General features: G+C 33.9%; 1 protein-coding gene across 1 annotated transcript; it reads right to left on the bottom strand.

Moving 5' to 3' along the window:
• Positions 1-2,001: 2,001 nt before the first annotated feature.
• On the bottom strand, positions 2,002-11,267 carry LOC128178178 (leucine-rich repeat-containing protein 74A-like). Its single transcript, XM_052845223.1, has 14 exons — positions 11,181-11,267; positions 9,065-9,159; positions 8,520-8,692; positions 7,634-7,741; positions 7,078-7,171; positions 6,904-6,953; positions 6,317-6,398; positions 5,994-6,079; positions 5,666-5,860; positions 4,927-5,019; positions 4,346-4,466; positions 3,211-3,383; positions 2,593-2,681; positions 2,002-2,133 (listed from the first exon to the last, which is right to left on the bottom strand). Exons 1-14 carry the CDS (start codon positions 11,234-11,236, stop codon positions 2,115-2,117), a joined length of 1,434 nt encoding a protein of 477 aa, XP_052701183.1. The 5' UTR covers positions 11,237-11,267; the 3' UTR covers positions 2,002-2,114.
• Positions 11,268-13,955: the final 2,688 nt, after the last annotated feature.

A 13,955-nucleotide genomic window follows, 5' to 3' on the forward strand; every position in this document is an offset into this window, starting at 1 on the left:
AAATAGGGGCTGGCCCCTTAAATTAGGGGCCAAGACACTCATAAACTCTATTACAAATAACTTCAAAACGATAAAGATTTTGTAATGCATTACAGAAGCAAAGTTGTTGACCGTAACAATATCTATCAGGCAAGATCTTTGCCACGCCCATTTATTACGTAATTAGGGATTTTTAGGGGCCAAAGTACTAAAACTTTGACACAATTTATCTAGAAAAATAGACATATTTTGTTAAGCATTGTTGAAGAGAAAATGCTTGCATTGATGTATTTAATCGATTCCAGTAATCAAAACACCAATGTCTGTCCCCATTAAGGATCTAGAGGGCTGGCCCCTAAAATATTCAATCATCTGTATCTAAAAAATGAACAACAATTCTAGATAAGTGTAAGAACAAAAAATGTTCGTATTCGTGAGACCGTTCAAATGAACTCAAGAAAATAGGACTGGCCCCTTAAATTAGGGGCCAAGATACTCGTAAAGTCTATTACAAATAACTTAAAAACGATCAAGATTTTGTAATGCATTATAGAAACAAAGTTGTTGGTCGTAACAATATCACTTTGTAAAACTAATTTCTAAACCAATTAATAACGTAATTAGGGATTTTAGGGGACTAAAATCTTAAACCTTAAATGTGCTGTATGTGAAAAAGCAAAACGCTTTGTTAAGCATTTCAAGGGATATTGACAATCGTATGCATTATCTGAAAGGGAGTGGTTGAGGGGGAAATTTGAAATTTCATTTATATTTTAATCGTATCGTTTAAAAATTGAACGGAAGACCTACTCGTTACTCGTAACGAGATCGTATCTAGTTTTCATTATGTTTTCTCTCAAATATCAAACCAATGTTACTCCCATTATGCACGAATTCGTTCAAACCAACACAAGCCCACCATATACAAACCCACTCCTCGCTCCGACAAAGGTTGCGTTAACGACCGCTCTAACACGTTAATGTGAAGGGCAGAGACAAATTATCCCTTGACGCACTGATGTTTTAAATTGTCGTGATGTAGTTGTAAAATCAAAACAGAAATATGAGAATTATAATATTAAATAAAAAAAATAATAAACGACTCAAATCCTAAACAAGAATTTGGTTTTAAAAGAGAATATTTTTTTGAAATTTTAAAACGTTTTTGCTTTCTTGAATCATATTCTATATATAAACGAGGATTCAGACCGAGGAGAGATACGTTTGTGTGTATTGTTGTATATAGAAATCGAATTTTAAAATTTGAAAGATATTATCAAAACCCCGAGAGAATCGGAAGGAAGACACACCAAGTCTACTTAAGTCATAGAATGTATTCATTATAGCAAAATAAAAATTGCATCGAGTCATATTGTAAAATCGTGGTCTTCCAAATTAAAGACTATAGCACAGTTGCTTTCTCTTCACTGCAAGTCACGTAATTAAATACAAATCGTATAATTATGATTATGCATTTAGTTTTTAAGAAAACCCCGACTGGCATTTATTGTAAATTGTAAATTTTATTTTTTTACTGAAATATAACATAGCTATGGATTATGAACATTTTTTTTTATATTTTTGGGTAAAGCTATTTTGGGTAGCAGATTGAAGCAAAAAGAAGTTGTTGTCCTTAACCATTTGCTATTGTTTGATATATTTACAGTACCGACTCTTTTTCAATAAGATATAATTATATAGATTTGATTTCATATTATATGTTATTATCATAAAGATATAAGTAACACTTAGAATATCATAAAAACAGATTATTCTTGAAAACAAAAACCGCTAAAGATGCTTCAAGTATTTCTGTGACAATGGAATTAAATAATGAAATTAAAATAGTATATACAGTTCTAGTGTGTATGATATTGGCGTATCTATACATATATGTATAACATGATGTCCCGACCTTTATTTCATCCATTTGTTATCACGACATTTTACTAAAGTTTTCCTTTAAAGGAACTTAATGACTGAGTACTAAAATCTGCGGTGTACATAAAAATACCAAATCGTGTCTAAGTCATAAAACCATTTATTTTACAAAACAAATCTTGTTCTTCTGGAGAAAAATAGAAGACATTATTCGGACATCATCAGGATCATTATCGGATTTTTCTTTGATCCTCTTACTTGCTCCTAAAAATACTACAAAAGAAGTCATAATTCAAGATAACGACTCAGAAGAAATGAGGTTGGTATTAATTAAATAACTTGGTTTAATACCATCCTAGAATCACGAAATGCCAACGTATCGATTTACATATAGCGCATGCGCAGCGCTAGCTACGTATACGTAGTTTTTTTTATGGTGCTGGCTTGCGTTTTACAAAAGAACTTAAAAAAAAACGATGAACGGATTGATAATTGCTAATTATTCATAAAACACCAACCTAATGATAAACACAGTTTAACATTTTACTTAAGTGAAGCTTTGAAAACGTTGAGAATAAACGGGTTTGCCTATGAAATGTTTTCTAAAAATCATTGAGGATATTATCCCCTAAGAATAAAAGTTGAGTATTTCATTTTGTTAAGGTTCTTTCGTGAAGTGTACATGTACCCTTGATTTTAATTTTGTTAGCTGTTTGGTTGGTTTCACCATACCTGTAGTTAATGAGGTTTTCAGGTGCAATTGCGTCTAAAAGATCCACCAGCTTGGGCATCTGGGATTCTTGCACTTCTATACCAGAGTTCTAGAGTGGATTAGACATGATTTACATAATACGTAATTAGAACGAAAATGACCACACACGACAGTGTAACACTTTTAGAAAAATGAATATAACGTTTTGACACGAGACAATATGCGAGCGTTGTTTAAAAAAGATTTTTTTTTAACACGAACCTCGCTCGACGCATGCGCGATGACCTGTCGGGGATAAACATGTATATAGTGGCTCGACCCGACTCGCTTCAGCTAATTAATTACAAATCATGAGAGAAACAGAAAAGGAAATTGATTCTTAATCGCTTATACCATCAGTCGTTTAGCTTTTTAAAAAAATGGGTCATGGTCACGATTTTTTGTCAAATTCTATTTTTTTTTTCATTTATTAATCACAATGTTTAGGAATGCATTTCTAATGACAAAATGAAACGTGAGATCAGTCGTAGAGTTATAAATTAAGCAAGATACGGAAATCGGAAAAATAGTATTTGACTAAAATCGTGACCGTGACCCTTTAACTTGGTACTGCATAACATGTAGCACTTAAATTTTACCTGCAGGCCCTGAATAAACTCCTGTATTGTGACTGACCCCAGCTTTTTCTTGTCCATACCCACAAACACATCCCCGAGTGCCGCGTCTTTCTCTTGGCTGTACTGTTTGATCGTTTGTAGAATGTTGGTAGAGTCCAGCTCAGCCACTGGTGCTCCAAACATGTGTTCCTTCTCTACAAACAAATATATCTATAAAGTCCATGTATGATATTTATTGAAAATCTCTTAAATCAAAGTGTTCAACTGTGTCAAAATCAAACATCCATGTACTAATTCGGTATTAAATATTACTATAGGACATGAATACGCCGTCTAATCAGAATAATGGTAGAGATGTTTTGCGGCAGGACAAGAATGCACTCTATCTTAGCACAGATCTGAGTGATGGCAAAAACAGGAGAATTTATTTTTTATGAATAGTATCATTAGAAGATTCATGAAAATGTTTTAACGTAAGTCAAAGTTATGGGTTAAAAGTAGAGTGAAAACTTATACATATCGTATACGTGTGAAATGAAATGTCAAGCAAGTTCAAACTATGGGATTGAACACATACATGTATATCTATATACATACATTGTAATCATACCGTTTATATACTACACATTTCCCCGTTCTTCTTACATTAGATAGGGCCGGAGAGAGAGAGAGAGAGAGAGAGAGAGAGAGAGAGAGAGAGAGAGAGAGAGAGAGAGCGTTTGTACTACAGTAGCAAATAACACAATCGTGACAAATGTGAATCGATAAATATTTTGTACTAGTTTGTCTCTTTGTTGTGTTTTGTGTCAGTGACATCACAACCAGCAGACAAGATAATTAGTTATCGTTATGAGATCGGCTGTGTTGGTTCTAACGTCTGTTGATTGGCCGATTCCATTCCCACACATACTCACGCGCGCTGAAAGAAGAAACAACTCGCAGCAGAATCTAACCTCACTGGAATACAAAAGCTTCTGTTCTGCGCTATATGTATTGTGTTCGGTTACTCGGCATATTTATAACGTGTTTATTACAGGAAAGCTATAAAACGACGACTAAATTATAAATGAACGAGAACTATTTTTGCGCCTGGGTGCCACGAACTGTTGTGGCGTTACACAAAATGTATACATAAAGGATTCTGTACTCTGCTCACCCTTTTTGGGTTTTACTTTTATAACATAGTCGCTCAGAACCACGCCGTGGACGACCTTGACCTCTTTGGTTTCTTCGAGACTTTGCTTCATTTCTCTGAATTCTTTATCCACTTCCACTCCCTGCTCGAACACAATTATAAAATCATCAAAGCTACGATATTTAATTAAATAAATCAGCGTATATGCATGAATTTCCGTTAATTGGTGAACGATTTAATTTGACGTTATATAAAAGTGTCTGAAATGAAGATTAGAATTGAAAGATGAATAAACATACCAAGGAAACACTCTAGTACTTAGAAATACAATTTAAACAGGGTGGATTGATTTCTATTTTAGAATTTTTTGTTAAATGTTGAGCAATGATCAGACTTCTTTAACTGTCTTATATGTTAGGAAAATTTCATTTATAATGGTGAGTTTCCAGTAACAATCAGGTAGATATGAATATTTCCATAAACAGACAGAAAAGGGGGGGGGGCATTTTTCAATCATAAAATTTGCTTTTCTAGTTAAACACGTACGCTTTAATTTCAATGTAAAAACCATATGGACTAATAAGATAGTTGTTTATACCTACCGATAAATCCAGGAGGGTGATCACACAGTTTTCATAACCCACACCCTGTAAGATTTCCTTGGCCCCTGCAACCCCTAAAGGATTGTGTCCAATCTAAAAAAAAATATATTTCTAAAATAACATGTTTTACAGATTATCACAAAAACATGGAATTCCTCTAAAAATTAACTTAATTTATCAATGTATAATTTTAGGGGTGGGGGGGGGGGGTCATGTACATATTTTTCTTCTTTATATGTTTTTAAGAAAAATCATAGATAGATGAATCTAACTTTACACAATATAGCGCAGAAACCGATGGAGTTTGCTTTTGTAAGTTATAGTTTTGTGTATTTATGAAATATGTTTAAGGTGTAGGGGGTATTCAATGGTATCGGCACTGTTCGTTTATAGACTTACAATTCTATTTTTAAAAAAATTTATTCCTAAACTAATGAAATATTGCTGAACACCAACATCGAGAATTTCCTACAAACTAAAGTAATTAATGTTAGAGAAAAACTATAAAATTTTAGCTTACATGCAATTAACTATTAGATTAGTAAACTCTTTGATATTCATTTTTAAAGATATATTTTTAGGAATTCATTCGTCGTATAAGTATGATATACAATGCATAGTTTTGATAGAACAATCCCAAAAAATATATGAAGTTATTCATAAAATGTTAAAACAGGAAATATGCACACACCTTTAATCCTGTTAATTAAGAAGGAAGAAGCGTAATGAATTGAATTACCCTGAGAGTCCTGAGGGCATCGTTTTGATCCAGCGCCTTGCCGATCGCAGTAGCGCCGATTTGTGAAATTCGGTTATAGCTAATGTCTAAGACGTAGAGTGTAGTACTCCTTTTGAGTAACTCGGCTACTGCGAGCGCGCCCTCGTCTCCAAACCCATTCATGGCCAGGTTGATCTCTTTAAGCCTGCAGTTACTCTGTGGAGCAAGTTATTTACACTCTTCAATTCTCATTACAAGCATGGGAGGAATATTTTCAAGACAAGGCTACCTTAGTGTTTGAGTTCATAGAATTAGAATTTTTAAATTCTATGGTTAAAAATATATTTACCGAGATGCCCTCGCATAGTTTTAAAGTGCTCCCGCGTCTAAAGAAATTCCAGCTTAGATCCAGTTCTTCTATTGTTTCATTTTCGGCTATAATAATGAAGGCAGTGAGAGGAATGTCAATTTGTTGAGCTTGCAATATTTTCTAAATATTTCAATCTATATATTTTTTTTACAATAGTGCAACGAAAACAACGTACAAGTAAAAAAAAGTTTAGCAAAATAGAAACAAAATCCGATATTTTTAAAGAATGTAAATTGACTGTGAATTCTTGAACTCAGAATAAAATTGTTGTACAATGTTTCTTGGTTTTTGTGCATACCTACCTATAGCTTGTCCAAGGACGATAGCGGCATTGTCGGAGAATTCATTGTGGCTCAAATTAACATACTTCAGACGACTATTCTCCTGAATAATACGTTAAGGTACAGAAATCATACAAATATTCTCCCGAGTTTAAAAGGTACATGAACAGAAATCGTTGACTTCTTCTCGGTCATTTAGAAATAGATAAAAGTATCATCGATCGGGTCGCGAATCAAACAGAAGTACTGTACCAATAAAAGAAATTACTCCCCGTGAGAGCTATAATACCAAATGAATATTAGAATGAGGACTTTGATTTAGATGACCATGAAATAAAGATTTACAGCCCTTTGTCTAACCTAAGTTTTACTTTATTATTAACGTTACTGTTACAAAGAACAATGTAAATGCTCTAAATTGAAACCACAACATTTCTCTCTTTCATTCTTTCTTTGGAATGGTTAAAATATAATAATAGATGTCATCGGTTCACTTGCCAAAATGCGTTGAAAATGTGACAAATATACATTATTAAGTTTGGCATATCGCTTATTGAGGATATTGCTGAAATATTGTTCAAGTCTACAGACAGATTCCTGATACTTACGCTAAAAGCTTCCAAGAAATAACCTGCATGATGATCCGAGAACAAATTACCTGTCAGGAGAACAAAATAACTTTTTCAATTATACCTTTATCATATTTAGGTTAGGTATATCGTATTTTTTGCTTTATAAACTTCCAAATATTTGTCTTCCTCCAACGATGGATGGATATTTACCAGATAGGTTGATGTTCTTCAAGGTAGTATTTGTAGTCAGCATGTTACAGAGGGATTTAGCGCCTCTACCGCCTAGCCGGTTTTCTGAGATATCCTGTAAAAGAATAAGTAATGTACTTTGTCGTTACTGTGTAAGTATGTCAAGAATGTAACGTCATTATGACCCCATCCCACCAGTTCTACTCATTATCACTACTTCAAAAAGTGGCATTTCATTAACAAATCTCAAACCTTAAGCATTTTGGAACAGGTTTAGCTTTCCTCCAATTCAAATTAAGATAATCACAAATACATTGGTATATTCAATGATTCCACATTAATTGCAATCTAATAAATATACTTTGTTCCAAGATACATTCAGTTGTGCAAAAGTGAAGCTCAAGATCTTCATTTACACTCGGAAATCAAAAGTTTATAAGTCGTAACCGAAGGTCCCGATTATGCAGTAAACAAAGGAACACGGTACGAATTTCGGTGTAGTGGTCATTACTGTCAATGTGTCTTGTTTTTGCTTTCTTTTTTTTTTGGTTTGATATGATTTATATGTAATACGAACCAGATCTGTTATGTAGCAGTTTTCCTTCAACATACGGGCAATGCTTTCCCCACCTTCCCCCTCCAGCCAATTATCTTGGAGGTCAAGTTGAATGACCGCTGTGTTGTTCTAAAGCAAGAAGATTATTCAACCAATGAACATATGTGCAACCGATCATTTGCGGTACTTTAATACACAAAAATATCTATAAAACGTTTTTTTTTATCGAAATTGCATTCTTTTACCTGCTACTTGATAGTGAAAACTATTAAACATGAATTCCATGGCCACTGCTATTCACTGTATTTACATATGTTGTCAAGTTAACAATAATGTAATCATTGCTAAGAACAAAAGGAATGCCATCGGAAAAATCGTGCAATTTTACAAGAAAACGTGAAATGTTAATTTTCAGTGATAAATATAATATTTATAATCGCATTATGAATTTTTACCATTAAATCTGGCCATCCAAACAGAAAACATTTTAAATAATAATACCAGAATTAACGGAAGGCCATCGGCAAAATCAGGCAGTTTTACAAGAAAACGTGACATTTTGATTTCCAGTGATGAATATGTTTAATTCATAATCGCAATATGAATTTCCTTATTAAATTTGGCCACCCAAACAGAAATAATATCCCCCCCCCAACCCCCCCCCCCCCCAAAAAAAAAAAAAACTGATACAGTAGTGCACGTCACAGTCGCAATCTAATTAAAATTAGATCTTAGATCCGCTCACGTATGATCGCTACACTATAAGCGTATCGTAAATTACATTTGCCCCAATCGTTACAAGTACGTCGCTCGGCCTTTTTCGTCGAGAAATTTTCTCGACTTGACGGAAAAGGCCGAACGATGTTCCGATTGAGTTTATTAACTAAACTAAACGAATCGGTCCTACCATCAGGGGAAATGATATAGCCTTGGCCCCCAGACTGCCGATCCCGTGATGCCTGAGGGACAGGACGCTATCCTGCATGTGGCGGAGGAAGTAGGAGGAGGGGATCACCCCCAGGGTTCTACAGACGGACAGGTACTGGTTCCGCCCGGTCACATCGAACTCATCTTTCTCTTCTAAAATGTTGATATTCTTTATTAATTATGAACGAGTTACTAATTATAATTTTGATAGACAGATAGATGACTGATGAAAACGGATAAAAAAGAAACCGAAAATACGGATCAAGTTTTAACAATTTTGTATTATGCAGACAGAAAAATAATAGGTATGATCTTATAAAATTGTAGCACTTTGAAAAACTACAATCCCTTCATGGTGAAATGAATTCCAAAGGTTTGGTCTGAATAACAGATTCAGATTGCATGTATAATTATATGTATATGTCAAAGAAACTCCTTAGTAATCTTCATTTTTTATGACTTGATTGATCCCAAACATTATTATATATGTTTCTGAAAACCCTTGCTAACAATTTTTAAACCTGCCTTCTAGTTCAAGGTCGGTTTCATCCGACTCCTCGTCCTTCGGGATTTCTTTCTTCTGGCGCGCCTTGAAGGTCTTCAATATTTTATTCGTTCCACTGAAGTTAGAGCCATTATTATTCAATTAGTTTAATACAACCTCAGTACAAGTTAATTACTTGGTAGATGATACTAAAACACAGATTCTGAAACGGGGGATTGGGGATTAAAAAAAAGAAAGCGGCGCCCCCACCCCCACCGTGATATATGTCTGATTTGGAGTCAGTACAGACATTCGCCCATGCTTTATGCAAAAAAAAAAAACAAAACGCGGCTTTCTTTGTACATTTGAATTGAAATCTGTAGATTTAGAACTACATATCTGTACAATTAAATGCACGCATTTTATTACGCACAAAAACTTGTGCTATTCTTTTTAATTATAACTTTATGTCAGATGTCTCAAAGCATTCTTTGTAAATGATTCGTGATGCAAAACAAAAAATAAACTAGAGCTTACATAATGAGTGTTATGAGAGATAATCTGAGAAACATAATGAAGCAATATATCATAAACCTTTTTTTTTTTTATTTTTAGTTTGAAATCCATTTTAAAATTTAATTTAAAATTGAAATTCAGACAGAACTGAATTGAAATTTTGATTAAAAGTTTTTCTTTTAAGCGTTATTTTTCAGTTTAATAATAAAAATACTTGTTAACAATCAATAGTTTACAAAAGAATATGACATGTTAAAACTGTTGTGTTTTGCTGTATATAAAAATGTGTCGAATAGAGGTCAAGGTTTTATTATCGGGCATTCGACTATCGCTCCTTCATCTCCTTCACCTTGCATATTTGGCATCCAAACATTCACATCTTTATGGGTTGTATAATAAATGTACGGCATACAATCAAGAAACAATATTTCTCATTTTCATTTTTTTATCATGTGTCAATTTTTGCTGTGCTAGAAAATGGCAAATAAACAGAGGGACAATCTCTCAGAGAGAGAGAGAGAGAGAGAGAGAGAGAGAGAGAGAGAGAGAGAGAGAGAGAGAGAGAAGAAAGACAACTCTTATTTATGTATTTTAAAGCAATGCTGTGTTCAATATTCAGGTATGTTGATGATTGTTTGTTTATTTTCATATTCTTTCTATGTAGATGGATAACAGTAAAGCATACTAGGTTTTACACGATTTGTGTTTACACCCGAAATGCGCAGATGCCGATTTCTTTTCAGAGTGGGGGGGGGGGGGGGGTCCGAAGCCTATCTGTAGTAATTTTATTGCAAACATTTTTATTACGGATTTGAGTTTGAAATTTTCAGGAGGGTAGGGTAGGGTCAAACCCCTTCTAGATCCGTGCATGTTCTATATATGTGTCATCGCAAATATTTATCTATAAATGCAACTTTTTAGGCATTTCAAAGGTACGATACCAAAAAAAAAAAATGAATAGTCCTATTACATTCATGACTATATATTCTCAACTCTACATCAATTGCAAATGTTCATACACTGACACAATTAAAATTGTCCAATTTCATCAATGAATTCATATTTCCATATATGTGTCAATAGTTGATTGCGGCTCGCAGACGTTAGAAAATTATGACGTGTAACGTTGTGCAATCAATGAAAGGGTGTTATGCAAATGAAAAGGTGTGATGAAATTAGTTGATTCGAATAAAATAGATTTGGAACACCTGATGATCAATTTTGATGTTGTGATTTTTAATCATTGTTTCATTATATATGTTGAGTAAACAAGTGATAAAAATAAACAGTAAGTGTTAAATTTATGAACTACAAAAAGGTTTTAAAATGCGTTTACCAGCGACAATTTTTAATGGTAAATTCATTGATATTGTCAGACTATCATCAGTGAATCCAAGATCTGCATAAAAGCACGCGGTACTGTTTGATGGACAGAATTGAGTTAAAAACAAAATTATTCTTACTGTAAAATATTGTCTGATAGAAGTTGAAATCGAAGTTTCGTGTAATTATATTCTATGACCCAGCCGAAGTTAAAACAACAAACACATGTAGGCTAATTGTTATAACTTCAGAAAACATAAATTATACGAAATGCAGAGATATCAAAGAAATTAAAGGATTTCTTTTCAAAAAGCTCACCTTTCAGGAGAACAAATTTCAGCCTCTTCTTCCTCGGCAACAACAGTTAACGACATTGTCCCTTATAGTGCCGAATTAACGTCATCGAGTTCTTTTGAATTCCTATGACGTCATAATTATTTGACGTTCGGTAAAAATAATCGGGGTTGAACTTATGAGTTATGTAAGTATAAAAAATATAGTAGGCTCATTTTTCACAGCGTTCGGTTGAAATATCAATTATAGTTGAATGAAATATTTCTGAAGAATGTTTGTTTTTCATGATCACATGAACGAGACAGTGCTATTCTTATGAAGTCCCAGGTGTAAGAAGTGACAGTATGTGAGATAATCTCATTGCATGCGTTAGCCTGTTCCTACATTATATATTCAAGCCTACAGCAAACTATAGACTATTGTACGTCTCTCATTCCCTACTTAAGATTTTGATTATATACAAATTTAAGATAGTAATCTAAATAATAATGTGCTATTACATGTATGTAAACAGTAGTTTGTAATAATTATATTTGCTCAATAATTTAAAAAAAAAAATGATTCAGCAAACAAATAAAATTGTCCAAACACTGATATAACACTGTGCCGGATATTTACGCCAGTGCCAAGGTGGCATTTTTGTACTCGACTGTATCGAAAAATTCAAATATGCCATATGCTGTATCGAAAAATTCAAATATGCCATATACGTAGCAATTTTTTCCCGTAGGAAAACAATATTTCTATTGGATATTTCGAATTTGCTACCGGAGTAAAAGAACTTCATATAGGAATTTAAACAACACTCCAATAGGATTTTAAAATCCGATAGTATATCTCAATTTCCTATAGGAAAACTAACTGTTTGAATCAAATTCCTTCAGAAAATCTGGTACTTTTCTTCTATCGGAAATATAATTCCTATAGGATTTTAGAATATCCCATAGGATTTTCAATGTTAAAATTATTTTTCGATGGGAAATTTTAATTTCGTATTAATTGGCTTTTAATTTTTAAAGGTAAATATCTCACTTGTCAGGTAAGACACACTAAAGACAAAAGTGGTTGTTTTCTAGACAATGATCTAACATATGGTATATATATATGGATTATTCGAAACTGAATCATAAGCGGGTGCAAAAACGCCACCTTGGCACTAGCATAATTATCTGGCTCAGTGTTACATATTTATACCAGAAGTATTGTTTATGGCCATAAATTTTGAATTTAAACTCGGTTTTTTTTAGATCGACTTTAGATTTATTGATAGTAAATTTATCGCACAAACGAAACATAGATGTATTAATATCATTCACTGGTTTTGCTATATATTTTATGTTTGTTATATTTGAAACTCTCTCTCTCTCTCTCTCTCTAATATATACTCCTCTACCCCACCTGAAAGAATTAAAAGTTTTTACAGTAATGATTATACTATGCTACTGCCCTTATGACCTAAATTATGCTTTTCAAAATTTGTTAATTTATATCATCTATAACTACCGACTTGCATGTACTGGTGTACATGTACATGTTTACATTTGTCCTCTGTATACTTTTATATCCTCCTATCACCAGATAATATAAATTTTCTCATGATTAGGGTTGACGACTGCACAATTCATTGATCTCTAAACTCGCAGCGTTTTGAGATGCGTATCTTGGAGAGGTGTAAAGTTAAAAAACGAATCAATATTGTTACTGAATGAAAATTCTTTTAGCAAACATTTTGTTTATTCTGACCAGCGAATGTGTTTGAATTTATAGAATTTTTATTTAATTTGCGTTCGGCTTTAACCTTAAACTAATTAAGGGGGCTTTTAAAGCGTATAAAACATTCATAACCATCGATTTTCTCTTCCAATATTGTGAGTTTGGCGGAAATTGACATTGTCCATAGACTATAGTCTGCTATGAGCAACAATAGTTAGCAAACGCATTGTTAATAGTTACGATTGCGCAAATCGCGCATATATAGCACTGGAATTGAAAAATTCTAATAAAAAGTGAGTTAAGGCGAATGGCTAACAGGCGAGACAAAATTCGCGAAAGAAATATAGCGACTTGTACTCTGAGTTTGCTTCTTGAAAAGAGAGGCAGATTACAGCTAGAAAAGTCCCTCCGCCGCCTCGAATTTGATTCCAACTCTGCCTGGGGTAAGCACGTCAGGCGTATTCAGCGACTGGAGAAAGAGTTCACGGAGTCTATCTCCAGTAATGTCGTATCAAGCATCGCCAGGTACTATGAATCGGAAAATGATTCACCAGTGGGGACGGACGGCGAGAAATCGGCTACAGAACCATCATCCAAGCCAAGCCACAAACCGTCGGACAATGCTTCGCAGAAGAGAGCCAGCATCTGTGCCGGCAAACAATGTTTGCAGTTTCCATGTCGGCGGGAACGTACGTATCACTTTATGTTTGAAACGTCGCATTCCATGAAAGAAACGCGCGAGTTTCTTTGGCGACAGCAGACGACATTTAGCGCAAGAAAAAATGAAAGCGTGGAAATTCAAGAAGAGGATGCTGAATCCCGATCTTCGTCTCCGATTTCATACAAGGGGAGCATGGAACTGGACACCGATACAGTACTTCAAAATAATACGGATGGGATGGATTTTTCAAACAACAAATCTAACAATGTTTTACCCGAACTCAAAACAAATATTTGTGGTTTGACTAAAAAGGAAATCTTTTTAAAATCGACAGTACAGAGTAAGAAAAATGCAGTGCCAAGGAAAATTGACTTTAGTGTAAGATACGGAAAGCCCTTGCCATGGCGAATTTTGTTACGGCCTGT

Source organism: Crassostrea angulata, chromosome 3 (genome assembly GCF_025612915.1).
Source record: "Crassostrea angulata isolate pt1a10 chromosome 3, ASM2561291v2, whole genome shotgun sequence".
Taxonomy (NCBI): Eukaryota; Metazoa; Mollusca; class Bivalvia; order Ostreida; family Ostreidae; genus Magallana; species Magallana angulata.

Coding starts and splice junctions, on each gene's coding strand:
- LOC128178178 (XM_052845223.1), bottom strand. CDS start 11,236: ATGTCGTTAACTGTTGTTGCCGAGGAAGAAGAGGCTGAAATTTGTTCT. Junction 8,693..9,064: donor AACCGACCTTGAACTAGAAG/GCAGGTTTAAAA, acceptor TCAACATTTTAG/AAGAGAAAGATGAGTTCGAT. Junction 7,172..7,633: donor ACTGCTACATAACAGATCTG/GTTCGTATTACA, acceptor ATTCTTTTACAG/GATATCTCAGAAAACCGGCT.